This window comes from Orbilia oligospora (genome assembly GCF_000225545.1).
Source record: "Orbilia oligospora ATCC 24927 unplaced genomic scaffold scaffold00083, whole genome shotgun sequence".
Lineage (NCBI taxonomy): Eukaryota > Fungi > Ascomycota > Orbiliomycetes > Orbiliales > Orbiliaceae > Orbilia > Orbilia oligospora.
Genome location: NW_011645640.1, coordinates 888,613 through 912,756, shown reverse-complemented (window position 1 = coordinate 912,756; position 24,144 = coordinate 888,613). Strand labels below are relative to the sequence as shown.

At 46.8% G+C, this 24,144-nt stretch overlaps 6 protein-coding genes across 6 annotated transcripts; 4 read left to right on the top strand and 2 right to left on the bottom strand.

Moving 5' to 3' along the window:
- Positions 1 to 678: 678 nt before the first annotated feature.
- AOL_s00083g263 (uncharacterized protein) lies at positions 679 to 2,711 on the top strand (the record flags this gene model as incomplete). The annotated part of the gene is made up of 2 exons (XM_011125442.1): positions 679 to 2,302; positions 2,374 to 2,711. The coding sequence occupies 2 exons, from the start codon at positions 679 to 681 to the stop codon at positions 2,709 to 2,711; spliced, it is 1,962 nt and encodes a 653-aa protein (XP_011123744.1).
- Positions 2,712 to 2,984: 273 nt separating this feature from the next.
- Positions 2,985 to 4,242, bottom strand: AOL_s00083g262 (uncharacterized protein; the record flags this gene model as incomplete). Its single annotated transcript, XM_011125441.1, has 3 exons — positions 2,985 to 3,602; positions 3,689 to 4,105; positions 4,198 to 4,242. The coding sequence occupies 3 exons, from the start codon at positions 4,240 to 4,242 to the stop codon at positions 2,985 to 2,987; spliced, it is 1,080 nt and encodes a 359-aa protein (XP_011123743.1).
- A 771-nt stretch (positions 4,243 to 5,013) lies between these two features.
- Positions 5,014 to 5,934, top strand: AOL_s00083g261 (uncharacterized protein; the record flags this gene model as incomplete). Its single annotated transcript, XM_011125440.1, has 1 exon — positions 5,014 to 5,934. One exon carries the CDS (start codon positions 5,014 to 5,016, stop codon positions 5,932 to 5,934), a length of 921 nt encoding a protein of 306 aa, XP_011123742.1.
- A 2,081-nt stretch (positions 5,935 to 8,015) lies between these two features.
- AOL_s00083g260 (uncharacterized protein) lies at positions 8,016 to 12,989 on the top strand (the record flags this gene model as incomplete). The annotated part of the gene is made up of 8 exons (XM_011125439.1): positions 8,016 to 8,566; positions 8,649 to 8,797; positions 8,862 to 10,449; positions 10,511 to 11,167; positions 11,230 to 11,937; positions 11,998 to 12,332; positions 12,391 to 12,492; positions 12,553 to 12,989. 8 exons carry the CDS (start codon positions 8,016 to 8,018, stop codon positions 12,987 to 12,989), a joined length of 4,527 nt encoding a protein of 1,508 aa, XP_011123741.1.
- Positions 12,990 to 14,553: 1,564 nt separating this feature from the next.
- AOL_s00083g259 (uncharacterized protein) lies at positions 14,554 to 16,041 on the top strand (the record flags this gene model as incomplete). Its single annotated transcript, XM_011125438.1, has 2 exons — positions 14,554 to 15,132; positions 15,199 to 16,041. The coding sequence occupies 2 exons, from the start codon at positions 14,554 to 14,556 to the stop codon at positions 16,039 to 16,041; spliced, it is 1,422 nt and encodes a 473-aa protein (XP_011123740.1).
- A 1,563-nt stretch (positions 16,042 to 17,604) lies between these two features.
- On the bottom strand, positions 17,605 to 23,190 carry AOL_s00083g258 (uncharacterized protein; the record flags this gene model as incomplete). The annotated part of the gene is made up of 1 exon (XM_011125437.1): positions 17,605 to 23,190. The coding sequence occupies one exon, from the start codon at positions 23,188 to 23,190 to the stop codon at positions 17,605 to 17,607; it is 5,586 nt and encodes a 1,861-aa protein (XP_011123739.1).
- Between the last annotated feature and the right edge of the window lie 954 nt (positions 23,191 to 24,144).

Sequence of the window (24,144 nt, the reverse complement as noted above, 5' to 3'; positions counted from 1 at the left end):
TGCTGCTGTTCGCCCACCATTTGGAATTCGGGTGGTACAGACCAGTCTTGATTCGGGTCTAGGTCCTCTTCGTGGGAGGGTCGAATCTCAGAAGGCTGACGCTCGAGGCACCTTTCCTGCCTTCCGCCCCGCCAATGACAGGCCTACATCCGTTCCGTGGCAGAGGGCAAGAGGAATGCTTCACCCTCGCTATAGCACTTCGGTGCTTTTAGCCAGTGTTTGAGCTCGACGGCCCAAACGGAGTTTGCCAGTGCATGGGCCAAGAACTTGGAACCAACTTGGATAAACTGTCAGCAATCAGAAAAGTGTGAGCCTCACTTGCAGAAAAAGGCTCGTATGCCTACAAACGACCTTTGAAGCGATTAAAAAATACAAATGAGGCTGCTACGTTTTTGCCTAGCCTGCCTCTTCTTGAAACCAGCTTCGCGCCATCTTGACGACTTAGTCATCGCTCGAGAGTTCCGACGAATCCTAGTTTAACGCGGGGATCATGTTCTGACAATATAATCAGGCCGTGTATCCCAGTTTTCTTCGGAACCAATTTCACGCTCGTTGATCGCGAGTCATTCTGACATATATTCTTATCAACGGCCGAACCGACAAAAGCAGCAGCAGTGCGCTGCTTCACCACAACATAAAGAACACAGGAGGTGGAAACGATATATTCAATCCGCAAAAATGGCCGCCCGTTCTAGTTTCCCGGACTTATCGTCAGGCTGCCAGTGCGCCCAGCTGTGTACATGCAAGGCAGAGAAACAGCGACCGAGATTTTTGAATCTAGCCAAAAGATCGTTCACCAATATTCGTCTACGCTCACCCAAATCCCCGTCAGAATCGATGTATTGTCCGACGACACCACCAGATGAATGCAAAACATTTACACCAATTGTACCCGCGATGCCTAGTTCTGCTGGGCCATCTACACCAAAACTGGAGAGCCCCATTGTCCAGTCGCCGACTCCAAAAACTCCAATTGTGACGAGGAAGCCTGTCCCGAGTGTTATCGTTCCACAAACAAAACCTTTTGCGTTCTTGGACACACCCGAACAAACTCCGATAGCGCCAGCTCGAAGAGATGTGTCGCCTGCTAGGAATGTGGAAGGGTTTGGTCTACCAGCATCGAAACCGATAAAGGGACGCTCATTCTCACTCGTGCCAGAGAACACACCTTTCTCACCCATAGTTGTTCGAAGCCGAGGCCAATCGATGGATCAAACAGGCGACCGCATTTTCATTCCTAAAAGGAAGCCGGTTCCTATTAGAATTATCAAACCGGACACGAATTCTTCAAATGACGATCTAGAAGAAACAATCGAACAAACAATAGCGTGGTTGGAGAAAGAGCAATATGATGATGATCGAAATGATAAGCGTTCGCCGTCGCCCGTTTCGCCCCTCTCAGATGTTGCAGACGATGTTCCAAAATCTTCAGAATATACGCCGCTCCCTCTGCGCCCTAGCGGATCTCACCCTGGAATTTCTGGATTTCCATCGTTCTCGTCCGGGTCAACCATTTCGTCGTCACCATCTTTCACCTCAAACTCCACATCCACATCTGTTGAATCTCGATCTAAAACACCACCTCCCACTTCATTACATACACAATCACATATTCCTCGGATATCGCGCAAACCAGTTGCTAGTCCTTCTTCATCCACAATAACCATTCCCAGGAAAGCCGTCCCTAGACGAAGAAGAACTTCGATAAGCATACAATCTTTACCCAATGAGATTGTTCTAAAAATCCTTTCCCATCTGCCATCACTAGAGTCTCTTATGTCAGCAAGATTGCTCAGCACCCGTTTTAACGATCTTATCTCCGCAAATACGATGCCTCTCATTGGCGCTATCAACCCTAGCGCTTATAGCCTCGTTCAAATATTATTTCCCAATGATAAAAATTTTGAATCATTTAGGTCTGCCTACAATAGTTGTCTAGGTGTGATCGATGGCCTAATATCCCGTATCAGAAGGCGATGCCCAGGACTTCTACGGCGAGAAATGTTAGATGCCCTAAACCGAGAGGAAGTCCATAGTATGAGGATGGCGCTCTGGAATATATGGTGTTTCTCCTTGATCTTCAGCGCCGGGTTTATCGACACCGAAGACTGTGTCAGAGACCACAGAAAGTGGCTGGCAAGGTTCGGGAGGAAGGACTTGTTTGCGATGATTGAGATGTGTGGATTGATCGGGGTGCTGTTGCGACCGCTGTTGGAAATCGCCTATTCTGTTGAGTTAACGGATAAGTTCCGGCGGGATGTCTATTTCGACGATCAGCCCTTGGACATCAAGGAACGATATGGTGAGTTTCATTCCCATTTCAGCTACCGTTTTTGCTTCTAAGGAAGTACGCTAATGCTAATACTTGGTTAGAACTGATTGAGAACCTACTTGCGTTCCTGCGGACCGTTGGCCTCGATCATATCTACGAACTCTCATCTATTTTTGGCAGCAGTGAGACAGCAGCCTCCCCACGAATCACCAGGAATATTGCCTGCGACTATATTATTGAAAACATGTTGATTGAAACATGGGAGAGAGAAATTGGAAAGGAATACGCGAACTTTATGATCAAACCGATGAAAGAATTACATTTACATCTTGAAAAGGAGGCTCGAAAGAGTGATATTGACGGAAGAAAAGCCAGAGGGGAGATGGGGTGGGGGCCTAGTACACCGGGGAACGACGACGAAGAGCTCATGGCCGAGTAGGTGGTTGTGAAAAGGCGTTTGTGGGTCTGGTTTGCTGCATTACATGGCTTTATCTATCCTTTGGGGTTATTCTCTTCTCATTCCAATTTGGTTTTTGGGATGGCCTTCGATAGGCCGCTTTTATTTTATAGGTTCACTGAGCAGAACCGGATTGACCTGGGCATGTACTATATCTTAATCTCCAATGGTAATAATTAACAACATAATGACAAATCAATGAAGCAATCATATTCTTTTATTCTTCGTAGTCCGAATCCCATTTAGACCAAGTAATTATAGGCGCATAATATTTTGGGGGCCAATCCAATCCGCGGAGTCATTAAAGAAAGCTAACTCAGCGCTCGGTTGGCAACCCTCTTTCAAGCGAATAACAATATTGAATAAAGTCATGATTCGAATCCACTTTGGTTGGCACGCATTCTCTGATGCGCAAATGCTAAAATTGCCGTTTTCGATATCGCTAAAGATCGTCTCCCTTAAAATCTGTGGCGATAAATCCGTAGGGTTTATTGTTTTCACAATTTCGTACGTCCGCGCCAATCTCTCTTTAGAACCAGGAAATTCAGACGATTCTTTGATGGCGGTGTTCTCAATAGAGTGGTTTGTATGCGCGAGAAAATCATTGTCATTTGGACTTATGCAATGATTTCTAATGGGTGACAGTTCGAGGCATTTCGCGCCGGACATGTCACCTAAAAGGATATGCTGGGCTGAGGCGGCACCGTACCTCTCGATTTGCGAGTACGCTTCCGAGGCGCTGTTAGACTCTAGACATAGTCGGAGGAGGATGTGGATTGGTAATTTGTTAGTATCCGTTGGCGCTGCACGGAGAGCATTTAGAAGAACGGCGACCGAAGCGCTGTTGTAGCCGATTTTACCAACGATGCCGGCCTGTTATAGTGATAACATGTTAGAGATGCTAAATAAATGATATAGATGCTGGAGATGTCAAATATCGATAGATATCGTCTGCTTACTTCAGTGATCATTTGGATAGTCGGCTTGCCTGGCTGGCTTAGTGTAATGATTGCAAGATTCTCCTGCACAGGTCTAATCCAATCCCAGTTCTGTGCAAGATATTGGATCGGTTTCCCGTCCTCGTCTGGAACTTTCCAGCTAATACTCGTACAGCCATCTTGGAACTCCCCGAGGACGATTTCACTCCTAACGTTAAGAGCTACAATATCGAGAACGTCGACACCTGCACCTTCTGCAATTCCAACGATTTCCTCGTGGATGTGCGGGACTAGCTTTAGGATTGTTTCCTTGTATTCTCGAGCTCTGCGGTGGACACCCTCGCGGTCGAGTTTAGAGCTATTCCAGAACATTTCATAGTATAACTCGATCTGCCGGACAATCTGCTCCTTGAGGGAAACGCCATGGTGAAATCCAATCTTTGGGAATCATCTTTTGGATTAGCCTAAGTTCGAACGTGTCCGATCTGATTCTAGGATAAACTGGAACTAGCAACGATAATTGTATCTACCTCACCATTGGTTCCAGAGAGCGAGATTCTTTTTGGAGCCGTCATTCTTTTGAATTTTTATAAATTAAATTTAGTATAGTGTTAGTACACTATCTGGGTTTACATGTGCGTATACAATAAGGAAGCCAGAAAGCTAAAATAAGATACGAGAATTAAAATTCTTCGCTCGTCACTGGAATGTAAGGATCGATTTGAGATCACTTGATTCAGGCAGGTCAGAACAGTGAAGATTGAATCTGGTGGGTTCTATCCGAGGCCCGAGATAATACAACAAGATGCCCCAGTCGAAGTTGTGTTGTCCAGGACGGTGACCTTGCACAAGGCTTATGTCATCTTGCAACATCACCACATTTCAGCCGGCCGTTGAGCTGCCAGCTGATGCATCCGGCGATTTTGCATGGTGTCGATAACGACGCTACCCATTTGCCTCCAACTCTTTGTACAACAATGAAAGGGATCCCAACAATCTAGAGTTGACGATTTTGCCACCCAAGAGCATACGCCACTGTCCAGTCAGAGCTGAGCTTGCATAGCTCTCGCCAATTCACGTGCTAAACGAAGCATTTCAAAAATCGAAACTCGGAGGCGCATGTAAAAATCTCGCTAGGATCGTTATCGATAGCTCGAGTATTTGAACCCACGCCCTTGACTAAGGAATGTTTTGAACGTTTTTCTTTGTGTCTCAATTTACCGGCCTCTATTTTCCAAAACATCTCTATCCAATATATAGACTCGACTTTCTGACGGTGGTTTGACTGTGCAGCTGTGGTGCGCATATGCGGAGCCCGCAGTAAGCGACCTTGTTGGCACAAATCTATGGCATCGGCCGATAACATCGATCACCGCCGCTCTTCGCGCCCGCGAGCCCGGGATCATCTGGCAACGTATCAACTTTTTCGGATTTTTAATGAGTATGCCCCTTTCCACCTTCCAGCTCGAGTCCTGGAAAATGCACCCACTCTGCCGGATCCACTCGATGCTGCTGTGGATAACGGCTTGACGGTGGTGGATAATTTCATAGAAGCCCGGGCAGAATCCGTGAAGAAGAACTATGACAGATGGGTCTCACGGCCACGGGAGAATATTAGAACCGGTGTCGGGGTCTACACCGAATGGGGGAAAGGATTGGTCGCCGGAAACCTACGCAAGCTGGAAGAGGGAATATTCGTAATGGGTAATTATCTATTGCCTAGTGAAGACGAGGAAGAGGGAGAGGAAGAGCATGGACAAGATCATGAACATGCTGTTATGAACTCCTACTGGACCTCTACGGAGTCTGTTATTGACACCAGTGATGAAGAGGATTACCTGGGGACATCGAGGATAGTGTCGAAAGATGGGAAACTCAGACCTTTGACCCCAACAGCTGGGTACCATCATCATCATCATTCCCACCATTCCAATAACCCTCATCATCAGCGGAACCATTCACATCAATACCACGGCCCCAGTCTCAGCCACGGTCATAATACGACCCGCCAGAGATCTGCGTCAACCCCGAGTCTGCCTCCTTTTCAACCAGACCAACCAAGTAAGGAGGTTGAAAACATCGGAAGGTTATTGGTTACATTTGCACATCGCACTTATGTGCGGAATGCGCATAAAACTCCTGGACAGATGCTTTATGATGCATTGGATTTAGCACGGACTGAAGCAAAAAGGGTGGTTAAGGGGTTTGATGAAAAATATAGCATTGAGATTGGATATTTGCACAAAATGATGGAAGTGGGACGGTGACACTTGTTGCATAAAGAGGTTTAGATCTAGGGAAGGAGAAAACAGGATATGTCTACATGGGTGTCAGAGAGATTAGAATGTAGTATATGTGATAAATCCAATGTGAAATTCATGTGAAAAAAAAAAAAAGGATAGCGTCTCGTAATAACGAGAACTATGATACTGCACTGAAATGTACATCCGAAGGTCTGCACCGATATATCGTGGAATGGAACGATTAATATTACGAAATCAAGTAACTCTACTCCGGATATCAGACCGAACTGGTGGGATGCTGGTAGGTTCTATCGGTTCCGAAGAGCTCGATAGATACGCATATGCCCCAGTGTTACACACTATGCAGTATAAAAGCTCCGTATATGCTTACATATAGTACGCAGAAATGATTAAGAATGATCCTGTTTTAACCCAACAGGGGGATGATATTCTATACGCATGTGGAATTTTCGATTATCCTGGAAAGGATCACACGACGGGAGGGGAAAAAAAAAAAAAAAGATGTTGGGCTAGTCTCCGGACAATTATCGTTCGGCAGGCTGGGAGCCCTAACGCCGAAAGCCCAAAAGGCAAATGGTAAATGGCAGATGTCGACATGTATGGTACATACAGGCGTGTACAGGCTGACGCCGAGAAACGCTTGCTACGAACTAAGAATTTGGCATGGAGCATTTTGTTTTTCGTTGTTTTTGTGTTGTTCGGAAGCATGTATATCCGGGTCATGACGAGGCCAGACAAATTAGCCTCAGCCTTATTGGATTTATAAGGATTCAGCTATCTATAAACATTGCATTTTACGGCAGGCAGGTTTCAGGGAGCACAGGAAAAGGAATGATCCAGGACCCGAGATTGGATGTTAGATCCATATGCTGTGTATGTCGACACCGTAGCAGATTGGTGGGGCATGGCAGCGCAAAGGGGCATTTGTGTCTATTGTGCTCCGTATGCATGTATTGAATGTGGCCAGCCAAGCTTCGATTCGGAACGTTCTGCATCCGAAAAGCCTTTTGGCACAGCCAAGTGCAAGCTTTATGACGTCCCTGACGAATGAACAAAGGGCGAAGGTGCTTACTATGTATGTACATACGTGAAACTTAAATTGCGGTGGAACCAGGTCTTCGGGGCTCTATTCAGTCCCGAAGAAACGTCGATGTGATCAGAAGCTGCGTGTTCGCTGAGGTCGGACAGAGATCGTGAGATGTTATTCGACGTTCGAAGATGCATAGATAGTATGTATATAAAGCGAACAGCAGTTGTCGAGGTTTTGATATCAGCGTTTATAACTTAACTAGCATGAACCGCACACCCATCAGTAATCTTAAAACCCCAGGAATGTGGGGCCTTTTTATTGAGAGGAAACACGCACATGAGAACAGAAAAAATTTTAAGGAGTGAAAGCCGGCAGGGTGACAATTTTGACCTCCGAAAGTCCGTGAGCACAGCGGGATTAGTGCACCAGGATTGGCTTAGTTCCAGCGCCAGGCCATCGCCCTTGCCCAAATACTAAGTATCCCCTGGCCATGGGTCCGGCAGAACGAAATCTGACCCAGATTTCGCACCCCCCCATGTGCCTTTGAGGTGCTTCTCAGCGCCATTGGATGTTGGCGTAATATCTCATTTTTGGTGCTCCCGGATGGTCGACTTGCCGGAATAATTTGAAAATATCTGGGCTTGACTACAAATACGACGTCTAGTAATATTCATAAGCTGACTCTTCTCCCTTCTTTCCGTTTCCTTCCCTCTGGTTTCTACCTTCACCCTCCTTTCAGCCGTCGTCGTCGACAATAGTACTGTTAATTCGCCGCCACCGTGAATTCGGAACCGTTGACGAGCAGTAGTACAAACAATCCCACGTGTGTTGCCTGTTGTCGCATTTGCACTGCACCACGTTCCGGCACCTCTCAGTTGATTAATACATACCTCACATCCCATTCCTCAACTGCAACTGCCCCTCGTTTATCACCGTTATCGTATGATATCGAAACAGAACTGGGTCGCTTGAGTGCTTATCGTACCTGAGGGTACTTGTTATTTTAAAACTTACTTGCTTGAATTGCCCTTATCGCAAAGAGAGAAAAGTTTAGATGAAAATGGGCAAGTCAATAGATGAAGGCTCGGCCACTCAGGTTGAAGATTCGCCTGAGGGCAGCCGAAATCACAGTCGAGGTGAAGACCATCAAGCCCAATTCGGTCCTGGTGATGAAGAACGAGTGATTGAGCTTGCCAGAAGGCTCAGCCGGACTATGTCCCATGCCGACGGTCATGGTCTCACCAAAACAGAAACTCGCTACAGTCAATTCGAAGGCGAGAATCCATTTACTGGCTCCGAAAACCCAAGACTTCAACCTGGACACGAAAAGTTCAACCCTAAAGCATGGCTTAAGTCTATCATCAGCTTGACAGCCAAGGATCCGGAAAAGTATCCTTCGTTGAGACTTGGTGTCTCTTTCAGAAACCTTAATGCGCACGGCTTTGGCTCTGCCACAGACTACCAAAAGAATGTTGGGAACATCGGTTACAGTTATCTGGAGAGCGCCGTTACGCTCGGACGCAAGCGCAAGATTCAAATTTTGAGAGACTTTGAAGGTCTTGTTAAGAGTTCCGAGCTTTGTGTCGTATTGGGTCGACCAGGCAGGTAAGACAAAAATATAATTTCACCACGGATGTATTATTCCTTTCTTCTCAATCTAGAGCTAACAAACCCGTGCGTGATACAGTGGTTGCTCCACGTTCCTAAAGACCATTGCTGGTGATACCTACGGCTACTACCTTTCCGATGATACCGTTATCAACTACCAGGGTATTCCTATGGACAAGATGCACAAGGTTTTCAGAGGAGAGGTTATCTACCAGGCCGAGACTGACGGTATGTCCTGTGTAACCCCTCAAGTGCACCTTTCTATATATTCAGTTCTAATCCCCTCTTGTAGTTCACTTCCCCCAGCTTACAGTCGGCCAAACCCTGAAGTTTGCCGCTCTCGCTCGTGCCCCCAGCAACAGAATGGGTGGTATTACCCGCGATGAGTATGCTGAGCATGTCAAGGATGTTGTCATGGCTGCCTTTGGTCTTTCGCACACTGAAGACACAAATGTCGGTAACGACTTTATCCGAGGTGTCTCTGGTGGTGAGAGAAAGCGTGTCTCCATTGCCGAAGTCGCTGTTAGTGGTGCACCTATCCAGTGTTGGGACAACTCTACTAGAGGCCTGGACTCTGCCAATGCCCTTGAATTCATTCGAACTCTTCGTTTGAGTGCCGAGCTCACTGGTAGCACGGCTCTTGTCGCCATCTATCAGGCTTCGCAGAGTGCTTATGACCAGTTTCACAAAGCCATTGTTTTATACGAAGGTCGTCAAATCTATTTCGGTCCTACTGGTGAAGCCCAGAAGTTCTTCGAAGATATGGGTTTCGAATGCGAGGAACGTGCTACTACTGCAGATTTCTTGACCTCCCTCACAAACCCGGCTGAGCGTCGTATCAAACCGGGCTTTGAGGACAGGGTACCTCGAACTCCTGATGAGTTCGCTCAGCGTTGGAAGGAAAGCGATGCCCGTAAGAGGCTTTTGGATGAAATTGCTGCTTTCGAAGCCGAGAACCCCATCGGTCACGACAATGTCGAAAAATTCAAGGAAGTCCGCAAAGTTGTTCAGTCTTCTGGTGCTTCCTCAAACGGTCCATATACGATCAGCTACCCAATGCAAGTTAGACTTTGCATGACCAGAGGTTTCCAAAGACTAAAGGGTGACCTTTCTCTTACCCTGACTGGTATCATCGGAAATGGTGTTATGGCTTTGATTGTCTCCTCCGTCTTTTACAATCTAAAGATTGATACTGGCTCATTCTTCGCTCGTGGCTCTCTTCTCTTCTTTGCGGTCCTTCTCAACGGTTTCTCCAGCGCCTTAGAAATCTTAACTCTATACGCTCAACGACCAATCGTTGAAAAACAGGACAAATATGCACTCTACCGCCCAAGCGCTGAAGCCGTCTCCTCCATGATCGTCGATATGCCTCAAAAGATCACGTCTGCAATTGTCTTCAACTTGATTCTTTATTTTATGACCAATCTTCGAAGAGAACCTGGTGCCTTCTTTATCTTCTTGTTGTTTTCGTTCTCAACCACTATGGCCATGTCTATGATTTTCAGAACAATCGCCTCCGTCAGTCGAACGCTCCATCAAGCTATGACGCCCGCTGCTATTTTCATTTTAGGTTTAATCATGTACACTGGATTTGCCATTCCCGTCGTTGAAATGCGAGGATGGGCTCGATGGATTGGTTATGTTAACCCTATCTCTTACTCTTTCGAGAGTTTGATGGTCAACGAATTTAGTGGAAGAGACTTCCCCTGTGCAGCTTATATCCCCAGTGGACCTGGTTACGAAAATGCAACTGGGAACTCTCGTGTTTGTTCTGCCACATCTGCTGTGGCCGGCCAAGAAGTTGTCAGCGGCGACCAATACATCAATGTCTCCTTCCAATACTTCAAGTCACACTTGTGGCGTAACTTGGGTATCATCTGGTAAGTTTGTTGTAACGCCGCCAGTGCGCTTAATTTATACTAATATTCCGGGGTTTCTTAGGGCATATGTTTTCTTTTTCTGTGCAGTCTACATCATCGCCTCTGACAAGATCACTGCAGCCAAATCCAAGGGCGAAGTTTTGGTCTTCAAGAAAGGAAGCCTTCCAGTTTCTGCTAAAAAGAGCGGGGATGATGTTGAGGGTAACGAACCAAAGGAAGCGGCTAGAGAGCAGGAGCTCGGAGCCGTGATGACGCGGGAAATCTCAGTTGCAGCCATCCAGAAGCAAACTTCTATCTTCCACTGGAAAAACGTTGTCTATGATATCCCTGTCAAGGGTGGTGAGCGAAGATTGCTAGATCATGTTTGCGGATGGGTCAAGCCTGGTACTCTTACTGCACTTATGGGTGTCTCTGGTGCTGGTAAAACAACTCTTCTCGACGTTTTAGCCTCCCGCAAGACTACTGGTGTCATTACTGGTGACATGTTCGTGAACGGCCAAAAACGAGACGGTTCCTTCCAGCGCAAGACCGGATATGTCCAGCAACAGGATCTTCACTTGGAAACTTCTACTGTTAGAGAAGCCTTGGAATTTTCAGCCCTACTCAGACAGCCACAAGAACTCAGCCGAAAGGAAAAACTTGATTATGTCGAAGAAGTTATCCAAATTCTCGAGATGGAAGAATTCGTTGATGCTGTCGTCGGTGTTCCTGGAACTGGGTATTTAACCTCACTAATGTTTATTTTTATTCTCAAGGCAGAGCTGACAGTATTTCTTCTAGTCTCAATGTCGAACAACGAAAGCGATTGACAATCGGTGTTGAATTGGCTGCCCGACCAGAATTGCTTCTCTTTTTGGACGAACCTACTTCCGGTCTTGACTCCCAAACTGCCTGGTCTATCTGTACCCTGTTGAGGAAACTCGCGAGAAACGGCCAGGCTATTCTTTGCACTATCCATCAGCCGTCGGCTGTTCTTTTCCAAGAATTCGATCGACTCCTGTTTTTAGCAGCAGGTGGAAGGCAAATTTACTTTGGTGAAATTGGCAACAACTCTGAGACTTTGATCAACTACTTCGAAAGCAATGGCGGTTTCCCCTGTCCATCAGATGCGAACCCGGCTGAGTGGATGTTGGAAGTCATTGGTGCCGCCCCCGGATCCCACTCTGAGGTTGACTGGCCAAGAGCCTGGCGCGAGTCCTCCGAATTCAAGGGGGTTCTTGAAGAACTTGATCGCATGGAAAAGGAACTTCCTCATGAAATTGTCCAAGGCCCAATGTCTAACCTCGCAAGCAGCAAGGATGACTTCGCCGTTTCCTTCCAGACTCAGCTCTACTATGTCTTCATTCGTGTTTGGCAACAATACTGGAGAACGCCTTCGTACATCTACGCTAAATTGATTCTTTGTCTTTTGTCTGCGTTGTTTGTTGGATTCTCCTTCTTTAATGCTGGAACTAGTCTTGCTGGATTGCAAGGACAGATGTTCTCGATGTAAGTCAACATCCGCCGACAGTGTCTTTTGAATGATAACTAACGGTCTCAATACGACAGTTTCTTGATTCTCACCACTTTCAGTCAGTTGGTTCAACAGCTTATGCCTCACTTCGTTACACAGCGAGCTCTGTATGAGGCCCGTGAGCGTCCTTCTCGTACCTATAAGTGGACTGCTTTCATGGTCTCTAATCTTTTGGTCGAGCTTCCATGGCAAACCCTCGCCGCTGTTTTGGTCTTCTTCTCGTTCTACTTCCCAACCGGCATGTACAAGAACGCAATTGTAACTGGTGCTGAAGTTGAGCGTGGTGGTCTCTTCTTCCTCTACTGCCTTTCGTTTTATCTCTTCACTTCTACCTTTGGTACCATGGTTATCGCCGGTGTTGAACTCGCAGGTAGGTTCCCTCCTATAACTTTAAACCCTTGGCTGCTCCCAACTAATTATTTCTACAGAAACCGGAGGAAACATTGGAAACTTGATGTTCTCCATCTGCCTCATTTTCTGCGGTGTCATCGCTCAACCACAATCCCTTCCTGTCATCTGGAGATACACTCGTAAGTAGCCTTTCCATTTTCGCGTCATTTTCAATGAATACTAACAAGATCGCTGTTTAGTCTACTATATTTCTCCATTCACTTACTTCGTCGGTGGAATTCTTGCCACTGGTCTTGCTAATACCGATATCGTCTGCAATGCCAGAGAGCTTGTCCGTGTCAATGCCCCTGAGGGTATGTCATGTGGCTCTTACCTTGGGGCGTTCGAGAAGATCGCTGGTGTCGCAGTTATCAACAAATCCTCCACTGAAATATGCGAGATCTGCCCTTCTGCTAGCACCAATGCTTTCTTGTCCGGTCTGGGCGTTCAATACTCTCAAAGATGGAGGAATTGGGTCATTTTCTCTATTTACATCATTTTCAATTTGTTCGCTGCCGTCGGCATGTATTACCTTGCAAGAGTTCCAAAGGAAAAAGACTTGAAGGTTGCTAGGGAGGCGGACAAGAACAAGAAGGTGCAACAAGTTGGTGTTAACGCACCTGAGGAGAAGGTTTAAATAACTTGCAACTCGCTGTTTATGGCGTGTGCCGTATATATAAAAACTGCAATTGTTTGGGATGGGGTTTTTAATGCTTTTATAGAATCAGGCCTATGGCGCCGAAAACCGACGGGGTAAACTTTTCCACTCTGTTAGATAGCGTTTTTTTTGATTTATTATTCTTTTTCATGTATAACAAGATTTTTAATGTCCATAATATTCACGAGGCCACTCATAATATCAGATGGCGATCAACTAGCCGTTTCTCACGGGTTTTACTTCAAATTCTTACAATGACAATAAACTTTACTTTCTCTTCGATTACTTCTGGCTTCTTGATTCTAATAGTTAACCAGCTAGATCTATAGCTACCTTAAAATAATAGTAATAGGAGCGTTGTGTTGTTTGCGAAGTTGCTGATGGGTAACACAAGGAGATCAATCGCTGGAAGATCAATTCAGGCAACTTCCGGATTCAGAAATGCCACAATTTCAACTAAACGACCTCGACAGGATCTGTGCCTTTTTACATTTGGGATTAAAGTTCTCCTGCTGGAGGCAGACGGGTTGTTGAAACTTTTACTGTGTCGCACGGTATCGTCATTGAATCCCTGAACAATTCTCATACACGATAAAGCCTTCAGGGTGGTTTAATGTCGACAGCACAACCCCCCTTTAAGGTTATTGTAAAAGACAAACGCGGTGCCCTATCAAATGTTGGAATCCGGTCAGCTGGACCAATCCAAGTGGATTCCTGGGAAAAAACCACGCGCGAAGTACGCCTGCTGGTGAGTCCTGGCATGCGCCATGGAGTCATCCTGTGCGTCCAGCATGAACAACAATCCGTGCATTTTCATGGACCATGCATGCCAGGCGCACACCACCATTCCCGAAACAGTAACCGCTAGCTGTGTGATGCAGTCACCGCCCACCATTTGCGACTGGTCATTCAAAAAAACAAGTGAGTCGAAGGATTCGGAGAAGTCTCTTTTTTTCATGAGGTTCTGAAAAGCCCTATATACTGATTGGGATTGCTTCTTTCGGTGGATGATTAAGCTTTGTTAGGTAAGGGGCGGAGTCAGAGCTAGAGCAAATCCTAAGCTGAGGCATGCAGCGATGCATTTACCGAACTTAAGCCGCTATGAAAGGCCTAATACCGGCCTGACGCCTGTGAGTTTATCAACATGCAACAGGAAGCGAGTGATGATACATGATACAGAGTACATATCCGCAACGTGGATCCCTCGTACAAGATCACCCGTTTGCTGTACGCACTGATAGCTTGATAGTAGTTAAGCTCCCACCGTTAGCTATATCGTCGTCAACCCCAACTTAAGTACTTTAAAAGCTGACGCTGCCCACCATCTCGGTCCGTGAGACTAACCGGTCGATCCTTTCTTTCATCTTGAAAACAACTACCACACCTAGTTAAAAGCACCTTTGCCCCGCACATTTAAAATCTAGAACTCCTCGAACTTCATCCCTTTTTAGATTTTACTATACGTACTTCAGTACTATATTGTTAAAGCATCAAAGTACGAAGTAGTCCAAATCCAACACACAACACCAAAAATCTAAAAACGATGTCTCTGTCGCGGTGGAAGCCACATGCGACATTCAGCCTAAGTGGCTATGGCTCCGTCCAAAAAGAAACATACTGTAACCAGTGTATGCGACACTTCGTATCCACCGATGCCCTCGAGGAGCATTTCCTAGACTCCAAATTCCACTTCTACTGCAAACTCTGCGTGCGACATTTCCATGACAGCAAATCCCTAGAAAACCACCACAAGACCAGTCGCAACCACTACCACTGCGTAAAATGCAACATTTCGGTGGCCTCGCAGGCGCAGCTAACCGAACATTACCTAGAGAAGCATGCCTTCTGTGTTCTTTGTAAAAAGCTCTTTGATGACGAGAGCAAATTACGCGAGCACCTTTCCGGTAGCCATCATGTCTGTTGGGATTGCAATGTTTTCTATACGACTGAAAAGGAACTCAAGGACCATTTTGCCAGACTCAAGAAGCATCCATATTGCTCTGCTTGTAAGGAAGGCTTTTCTGATGACGAAGCGTATTCAAGACATTTGTCTGTCAGCAAGAACCATTATTACTGCATTCAATGCAAGCGCGACCACAATAGCGCTGAGCATTTACTCATCGTAAGTCAATCACACCCCCTCAACAATAAATCCATTGAAATAACTAAATCTAACCCCTCGGCGCAGCACTTCGAGTCGATTGAGCACAAAGCCCACAAATTGATCAAGTGTCCCTTCTGCCCACGTACATTCGAAGCACACAGTTCGCTCCAAATCCACTTCGAAATCGGCACCTGCGCCGGCAAGAGCAAGGCAAAGAAGGAAGAAGACTTCAAGAAACTCCTCAATAAACACGATAACCTCGAAAAACCTATGAAGGTCATCAACGACGTTGATAGACCTCGTTACTACCTCCCATACCATGGATACCCCAAGAATGCTATTGAATACAGCTATGAGCGGAAGGGCTCTGCTGATAGCTGTGAAGTCGTTGAACCTGTATTCAAGTATATAGACAGCAGGTCTATGGAGTATCTCAACTGTGGGGAACCCGGTGACTACGAGCGAGGCCGTCACCATGAGAGCCACGATCGAAGCCGAAGCCGAAGTCGCCCAAATCCTAGCAGAAGCCGAAGCCGTCATAGTCTATATTATCGCGCCCGCAGCCAGAGCCGACATCGTCCATATAGTTCTGAGGACTCAGATGATGGCTGCTCTGACTGGGAAGACAGACTCCGACAATCGAGACTTGCTACGAATCTTTCCTGGAATGGCTACAAATTCGAATGTCCGATCTGTTGTAAAACCTATAAGACTTTGGAAAGACTGAACACCCATCTTGCCCGCGATCATGAGTCGGAATCTTACCGCTGTTCGGGGAGAAATGGTTGTGGTAGATCCTTTGCTACCATTAGGGGGCTGATTAGGCATATCGAAACCGATGATAAGTGCGGTATGGGCAGATGGAGGTCGTGGGGGTCGCCGAGTGTTGAAGATTTGAGCAAACGGTTTAGGATGATCGATTGTTAGACGTCTCTCACCACAACGTTTTCGACCGATGTCACGGATGCACCTGATGTTTCAGAGAGTGCGGAGGGGGGAAAGTCGATCACGCGAGTTGCACTGCCTTTTCATACATTAAGTTTTAATACTTTTTTTTAATAATATCGGGGTCATAGTTTAGGATCACAGGCTACCGGGTCCGGAGTTGATGGCGGGGTTTCTTTTTTCCTTTTTCCTTTCTCTTGCTTCTCCTTCTTCCCGCTCTTGTTTCATCGCTCAGCTGGTGGATTTCCTTTTCTTCTTTATTCGGGTGTCCGGGTGGGCCGGTTCCTGATGATGCACACACCGTATGGAAGCTCCTGTTCACATGTTGAACAAAAAACAACTTGGAGTCCCCAAAATCCTTTCATCCTTCTCCCCTTCTTGGTTTTTACTTCTTGTACTTCATTTGATGTTTTGATATCAAGGTGTTTCTCTCTCATTCCCACTATTTTTGTTGCATTTGTTTTTTCTCTCTTCGAACATCTTTTTAAAAAAAACTTCAAAAGATTGTTTATGATGTACTTAATACCCTGATGAGTTTATGAAATGAGATATGAACTATGCTTAAAATTCCTAAACGGGATCGTATATGGAACGTGAAAAAAATGATCATGTGGCTTTCGAAGTTGTAGTTGTATTTGGATACATAGAACTGTAGCGAGAGGGTATTGGGTCGTTAAAATGTTTGTGGGTCTCTGGAGTCGGCGCCTGACCCTGTTGAAATTTCACGAGATCGCACCAGCTCGCGAATAGATTTTAAACAGTCTAGGGTTTAATTTTTTTTACGATTTAAAGCTTTCTTTCTTTTTGTCCCCGTAGGGCAGAGTAGAAACGACATATATCCATTTTACCTGTGTGTATCTAGTAATACAGAATCAAGAAACCCCCAATTCTCCAAGATATGAGACGAAATGCAGGTTGTAAAACAAAGTTCCCCAAAAAATTACGCCATCCCATAAAACAATTAATGAAAAACTGTCTTCCCAGAAGAACAAATGCAGGAGTTACAGGAAAAAACCCAAACTCTTTCCGCGCCGTAAGCCGACCCCCCCCGAATCTGTGGATGTGTTTTATGGATACACGTAATATATATATATATTGGAAAATGAACAACAAGGACGAAAAAACAATAAAAAGTGTAAAAAAACAAGATTGATATCAATATCAAGAGAAAGTAGTTTAAACAGATGGAAAAGACATGTATTTCATAGACTTAATGTCTCACGGCAGGAACTCCGGGTGTAGGCTGTAGCGACGACAATATTGAGCGAATGGGTATCCAACGAGTGAAATGGTTTTTATGAAGGAAAATCGTTTTTCGAATAAATGATGTTTTGTAAATAGTCACTCGTAAGAGCATGAAGAGAAGGGCTATTATGGTGAAATCTCTGTCGTTTGATGCAATACCCGAGGAAGCAAAACTTGTTGCCTGGCTGGGCCGAGTAAGTATCGTTACTTCGTTAGGATCGTGATCGTCATTTCGTAATGTGTTACGAAGGATGCTGAAAATTTTGTTTTTCGAGTATGGTAGGTGTAAGACGCAAATGATTAACTTGTAGGTTTTCGCGCAAAAGAAATAAGCATTCGGAAATTTGTCTTTTTCTTTTCACACTCCCGGAGAAGAGTTTTATCTTCCCATAGAGTCTTCTTGTATCGAAGCGTTTCGCCTTGGACCTCTTCGCCGATGTTTTCAAAACACTTGCCATACCACCATCGTCCGACCTTAGAGACGACTCGGTTGATACCTTCGGCGCTGCCCATATCGACTTCTTCTGGCGAGTTGCCCTCCTTGAGAATCTGTTGCATGGATGCCTGCTCCTCCCTCGATCCGTCGACGTTTCCTACGGTAGGAAGCCCTACTCTGCATCGGGTGATGTCCGTAAAGCCACGCTTTGCCATGAGTCTTAGAGCCTTCTCGGACGGTGTCTTCTTGTGCCAGTCGGAACCATTTCCTGACTGGTGTTTTCTCAGGTTAACTTTAATCTCATCAATGGTGCGTTTTGTCCTAGGCCCCATATTGACCATATCGATATCAAGAACACTAAGCTCAAGATACCCGCCAGGCTTTAGAACGCGCATGCATTGAGATATGATAAACGGCCAAAGAGCGTCGGATGTGCAAGGCAGGAATCGGAATGTTACAACAGTGAAGAAGCCGCTCGGAAAGGGGAAGGGACTGGCGAAGGAGACATGGTGGATTTGGTGATGATTGTTCAGGTTATCGGCCGGGCTGGTTGGATTCGGTTGGTCACTGGCCGGTGATGTTGGATAAATAGCTGGAGAAGGTGTCAGGTTGTAAACGGTGGCATTAGGGTAATTGAGTGAGCAATAGAAGGACCAATCGTCATTTCCAAGTCCATCAATAACAAGAATTCTTTTGTTAGCGGATCCAGATGGTGATAATTTGATTTCCTCGTGTGCGGGTGAAACAAGGACACGACCAAAAGAAAGCCACCGGCTTGTCATCAGTGCCCATAATCTAACTTTCATTTCGCCCTCGAGAGCGTCTTCAGTGCCGGGCATTGCTGAGATGATACTTTCCCGGTAGGATTCTGAATCTGTTGAAGAATCGTCTTCAAAATCTGTGACGGACGACATCGGCGAGAGTACGCCCACTTTTCTCCCTTGGGGCGGCGGGCATTTGGCTTTGTCGAGTGGATCAATAACACTCATGACACCCCTGTCGGCTTCGGCATAGGCTGCGATGAAATCGGCGAATGCAATTGTCTTTTGGTTACTGGAAGACCTTTGGCTGTAAGTTGAAGACGAGCGCTGGGAGTTGAGTTCCTTGATACTGCCGCCGAAAAGAGAGCTTCGTGCCGTAGGAAGGGTTGGAGAAAAGAAGGGCCGTGCAGCAACAGGCCTTCCTTGAGAGAGCTTGCCTTGATCAAGGACCAACTTCTTTTTATTCGAAGGTGCAAATTTAGTAACATCTCCGAAAGTGGAAGCGGAGGGTAAAGTTGGAGAGTCCTTAAGGCGGCGTGTGGGCTCAATTTCGTCCCGAAGATCCGGCTTGAATTTGACAATTTCTGGGAATGGAGCCCCGAGGGATGGTGTTTTGCTCCGTGGAGTAGCCGCGCTCATTTCATCGATAAAATCGTCATACTCCGACCAGTCATCTGTATTGTTGGAAATTCTGTGTGGAGTGGTAGTGTTATAAACTTGAAATTGGGACAACCCGGTGGTGACTAAAGGCGCTAATCGGGAGAGGGGGATCTTCCGTGTGTTTATGTAGTCGATACCCTCGCCGCCATCATCTTCGTCCTCATCTTCGGAGCTAGCTGGTTGTGTTTGTTCTACCGGATGGTGGGCGATACGGCGAGGCGGATGGATCATGATGGGCTGCGAGGGTTGCTGTCGGGCGCGTAAACTCGGTGGGGGCGGGAGAATTTCTGCTAATGTTGGCAGTCTAATAGAAGACCCCTCGACATTACCAGCTTTGGGGATTCGGCCGAGGGCAAAGTCGTCAAGGCGTCGCCGAGGTCCCTGGCTAGGGCTGGCGGCAGGCTCTGGTGTCACCGATTTGGGAGTCACGGGTGGGGATATTACTGATACAAAACCGGCACTGACAGGTGGGACAGCATTTTCCTTGGCGCGATCTTCTTCTCTCCCGTCATCAATGTAGTCTTCTTCATCAGTGTACTCATTACTATCGTAGCTGTCATCATCATCACGAGAAACGTCAGATAGCTTTTGTGTTTTCTCAACAGCTTCTTGGATGACATTCCGAACGGGAAGGTTCGCGGGTGATGGGCGAGTCGATGTTTTTGAAGAAGCCGATTTAGTTATACTTGATGGAGAAGTTGTCAATGCAGACACAGGGCTCATATTCAAAGTCTCAGAGCTATTTCCAAGCTTAGACGGTTGCGTAGGAGTGGTTGATTTGGCAAAGACTACTGGCCGAAGTTCCGCTGGAATTGGCAATCCGGGAGGTGGTCTAGTGAGACCAACAGTAGAAGGGCCACCGTTGCTAGTTTTCTGGGGGGCTGGAAGCCCGGGTGGTGCCGTGACGCTGATGACGGGAGAGGGAGTTCGGGGTGCAACGAGCCGGGGCATAATAGGGCGGTCTGGTAGCAAGACCGATTCCCGTGGGTTCTGAGGAGCTACAAGCCGTGGTATCTCATGGTTTTGATTTCGAATCGGTGGGCTGTGTATAGTCTCATGTTGGCTATGCACACCGCGAATATAACCCCCCGTGTTGGCATCGCCGACTTTTGCCTCTTGCCTCGACAATAGGGACTGGGAGGCAGGTTTCGGGGTAACTTTTGGTTTCGAGGTATCCTTAGGAACATCTGACGTTGATACGAGGCCAGGCGCTGATTGTATTTTAGAGAATATCCTCCAACGCCGAGCAGGCTGGGAAGTCGACCCAACTGCTGGTGGGATAAGTCGCTTCGATTGTTTCAGCTTCGATTCCTTTTCTTCGTCCCTTATGGATGGAGTTGATTTGGATGTTTTGCTCAGCCCAATTTTGGTTGTTGGTGAAAGGATTGCGGAAATTGGGGATTCGGTACTAGGGCGGGAATGGCTAGATGTATCAATAGTAACTGGGAGATGTTTTTGTGCAATGACATCGGGACCGAAGTCGAACCCAGCAAAATCGTTAGTGATTTTTCGGGGTATGTCCACGCTATGGTCTCTGCTATTGGGTCCCTGACTACTTTCTGCCCTGGGAAGATCAAGACTACTCTTTTGACTCTCATTCTTGGTAGAAGGCCTTTGTAAGAAACTAGATGTGCTTTGAGAACTTCCTGTTTTGACCATCTCGACCCCCCCAGGTGGCTTGATAGCACCCCCTTTCATGACCACAGGTTCAAGTCGGAGGGCAAGAAAGGAATCAATTGGCGCGTTTTTGAGTGCAGCCGCCCCAGCCGCCCTCCCCCAACTTCCAGGCGGCGTGGAGACTACCGCCTGTGCCTTCGTTGGAGCCGTTGGAATCGAGCCGCTACTTGAGCTTCTATTTCGGACTGGTTTGTTGAATTGAGGATATCCTTCGTGTCCCGTTCCCGCGGATGGGCCGAGAAGTCGCCTTTGACTCGGAGGCTTTTCCTTGTCTGCAGAAGCCGCTGGAGGTGGAACAGTTTTTGTGCGTCCTCTGCTGAATAGACTAGGTCTAGAAGGGGGCGTAACCGTGGCCAATGTATTCTTGTCACCAGAGTTCTTCTTATCCTCCTTCTTTAGCTTACGAGGAGAACTTCCTGTTCCTTTGGTGGGTTGAGAGCTAGTCGCTGGTGATGATGTGGCAAAGGTAAATCCATGTACGATATTAGTCGCTTTTGCGGAAGTTGGCGTGGGTGAACGCATGGATTTTGACTGTCCTGGAACAGATGTCGATGTTAAATTTACTGAGGATGTAGAGCCATTCACAGTCCCGAAGGGTGCCCCAGAACGATATGGAAGGGAGGAAGAAGTAATGATTTTCATTTTTTGTCCCTTAGTCTTTGAGTCCTTGGTTGCGACAATGCCGCTCTGGATCACGGGGACATCGGAACCGAATCCTTCCAAGTCGTCTGGAGCCCCATCTCGGGATGGCCGTGAAGGCGGAAGTCTCAAAGAAGTTGTAGAGGAAGATGGGACAGGTATTGGAATAGGGGATGTCGAAGGGAAATAGCTAGCGGCAGTTGCGGCGCCTTCGCCCGGAGATCGGATATTTGAAGAATCACGAGACGACTGACGAGAATGGGGTGGTCGACCAACTTGTGAAGATGAAGCGGATGTTGATGTAAGGTCTTTGGAGGACTTACGGATATGAAAGCCTGCGAAGCCAACTGAAAGAGATGACTTTGAAGGAAATAAATCTTTTGAGGTTTTTCTAAAATGCTTAGTCGGCTGGACCAACTTGGTCGCCTCCGGCGCCTTAATGTCCCTGGTTTTGGGAGCCGCGAGAGACGCAATACCAGAGTTTGTAGGGATCATGGAATTCCGCGATGAGGTTTTGGTTTGCTTCGGGCCTTCGGGAGTATTTCCCTCGCCATCCTTTTTTTTCATGGCTATCGCCTTTCCTAGCTTGTCGGTGGCGGCCGCTACACCTGCGTATTTCGATATCAACGGTCTGGCCGGGCTCGAATTTCGGGCACTTCTAACAGGTGGGGAAAAGCCCGGAGACTGAAATAAAGAGGGGTTTGTAGAAGATGATGTGGGTGTAGAATTATGACTGAACATACCAGGTGATCCACAATTTTCGGTAGAAGGGCTACTGTTGTAGTTCTCTGCAACAGCAGCTGGAATAGTGAGTGGAGGTGGGATCACCCCTGCCTTTGGGCTGGCTAACTGGGAATCAATCCCCGAAACAGACAATCGCGTCGAAGTTGCAGACGACTGGCTCCCACTCCCCGATCTTGTCCTTTGCATGATGCTTGCGCTCGGAGTGGTCGATAAACCAGGGGGCGGCGCGATTGTCCTTGGATTCTGGCGGGTCCCCGTTGTTGTGTGGGTTCTTGAGCCGTATGTATATGATGTCGGCGGCATAGAAATTCCGAAAACCAATGAATTTTGTCCATATCCTCCGCCCATATGGGATGCTGACGTAGATGTTGTGAAACTTGCAGAGGATGCGTTTGTACTAGTGGTCGATCCGGTGCGCATGGCCATCTTAGAGTCTGTCGTCTGAGCGTTCGTTTTCTTTCGGATAATATTCTGCGGGCGTTTCTCTGTTGCTGCTACAACAGTCGATGAGGAATTTGCTGTAGAGGAGGATGTTTTCGATGTGGGCTTCGAGCGGCTGCTGCCTTCATGCATTGTCGATTTCGAAGAATTCGAACCTAAATTTGGGAGTTGATAAAAAGGCGACCTTGAGGTAGGAGGCGGGGATGGGGTTCTTGGATCAGAAGTAGGGGATGCAATAGACGATGATGGTGTGAGAGATGGGGCGACGGGAAGCAGTATCTTAGGTCCACCGTGCCTTCTATTGTCTGGAACAGCATAGAAATTTGGAGATGGGACCCTCGAACGACCTCGAGCCGCCGCTGTAGTAGTGGATGGAGCAGCCAAACCGGGAGGGGGGGCAACTTGCGATCGCGCTTCCATAGCCGCTTTCTTCGCCCTCGCTCTTTCTGCGAAAGATTGCCCTGTCCCGGAATACATTTGATTTTGTGAAGTCGAGGCCGGAGCCTCTGGAGAGTATATATTTGACATTGAGCGAACTGGGAATTCGATATCGATAAATACTCAGGTGAGTATGAGGATCCCGAGTTAGGTGTATGTTATCTCGCAACTTGAATTAACGGGAATTTATCAGAATGCATTCCTACGTTTAGTTAGGAACTCATTGGGAGTATGGCGATTGGTTATCTATCAAAAACTAAACATTTCAATGGATTAGTGCAAGGCTAGGATATAATTGGCGGCGCTGGGCGGTATTTTGGTATATCTGGGAAGTTATATAGGAAGACGCTGCCACGATTAAATCGCAATAAATGACTAGGGTAAGAGCCGGGCGAGAAGACTTGTGACGTCGGAGTGGCTTCAATTGGCCTTGGGTATTCGCTTGTGATTGCAGCGGGTTTCCTATCGTCTAGATTCCAATTGGCAGTGAAGGCAAGTTACAAGAGACTGAAAGCGTGAACCTTTAACAGAGCTCTCTCCCCCAACCCCACGATTTTGAATCAGGCCAGCAGACATTGGTTTGAAGGATAGGAAGGCGGGGAAATGAAAGTAATTTTTGGGGGGGCGCTTAATGCTTAACGAGTCTCAAAACATCTAGGCTTACCGACAAAAACGGGCAATATAATACTCTTTCGAAAAAGTGATATTGCAAATGATATTGGTGACAATTTAGGGTCGTATACTCGATGTTGTGGCTTTTAGAATAATTGATGTTTGCTTGTAAGGGACTTAGTTCGGTGGAGGAAAGGGGATGTTGGAGGGGGTTTGGGGGGATCCGATGGGGTTTATTGGGTGGTCGTCAGAGGCAAAAGGGCGGCAAAAGGTGTAGTCGACTTCGGGGGAAAGACCCGCTTCGAATCAAGTCGTAATATCGTTGGAAGGAAATAATATCGTTAGGAACGTCGAGGAAAATCGAAGATCAAAATTAGGGGAAAGCAGATTTCGCTGTAGATGTCGTTCAGTAAAGGGGAAAAGAAGAGGAGG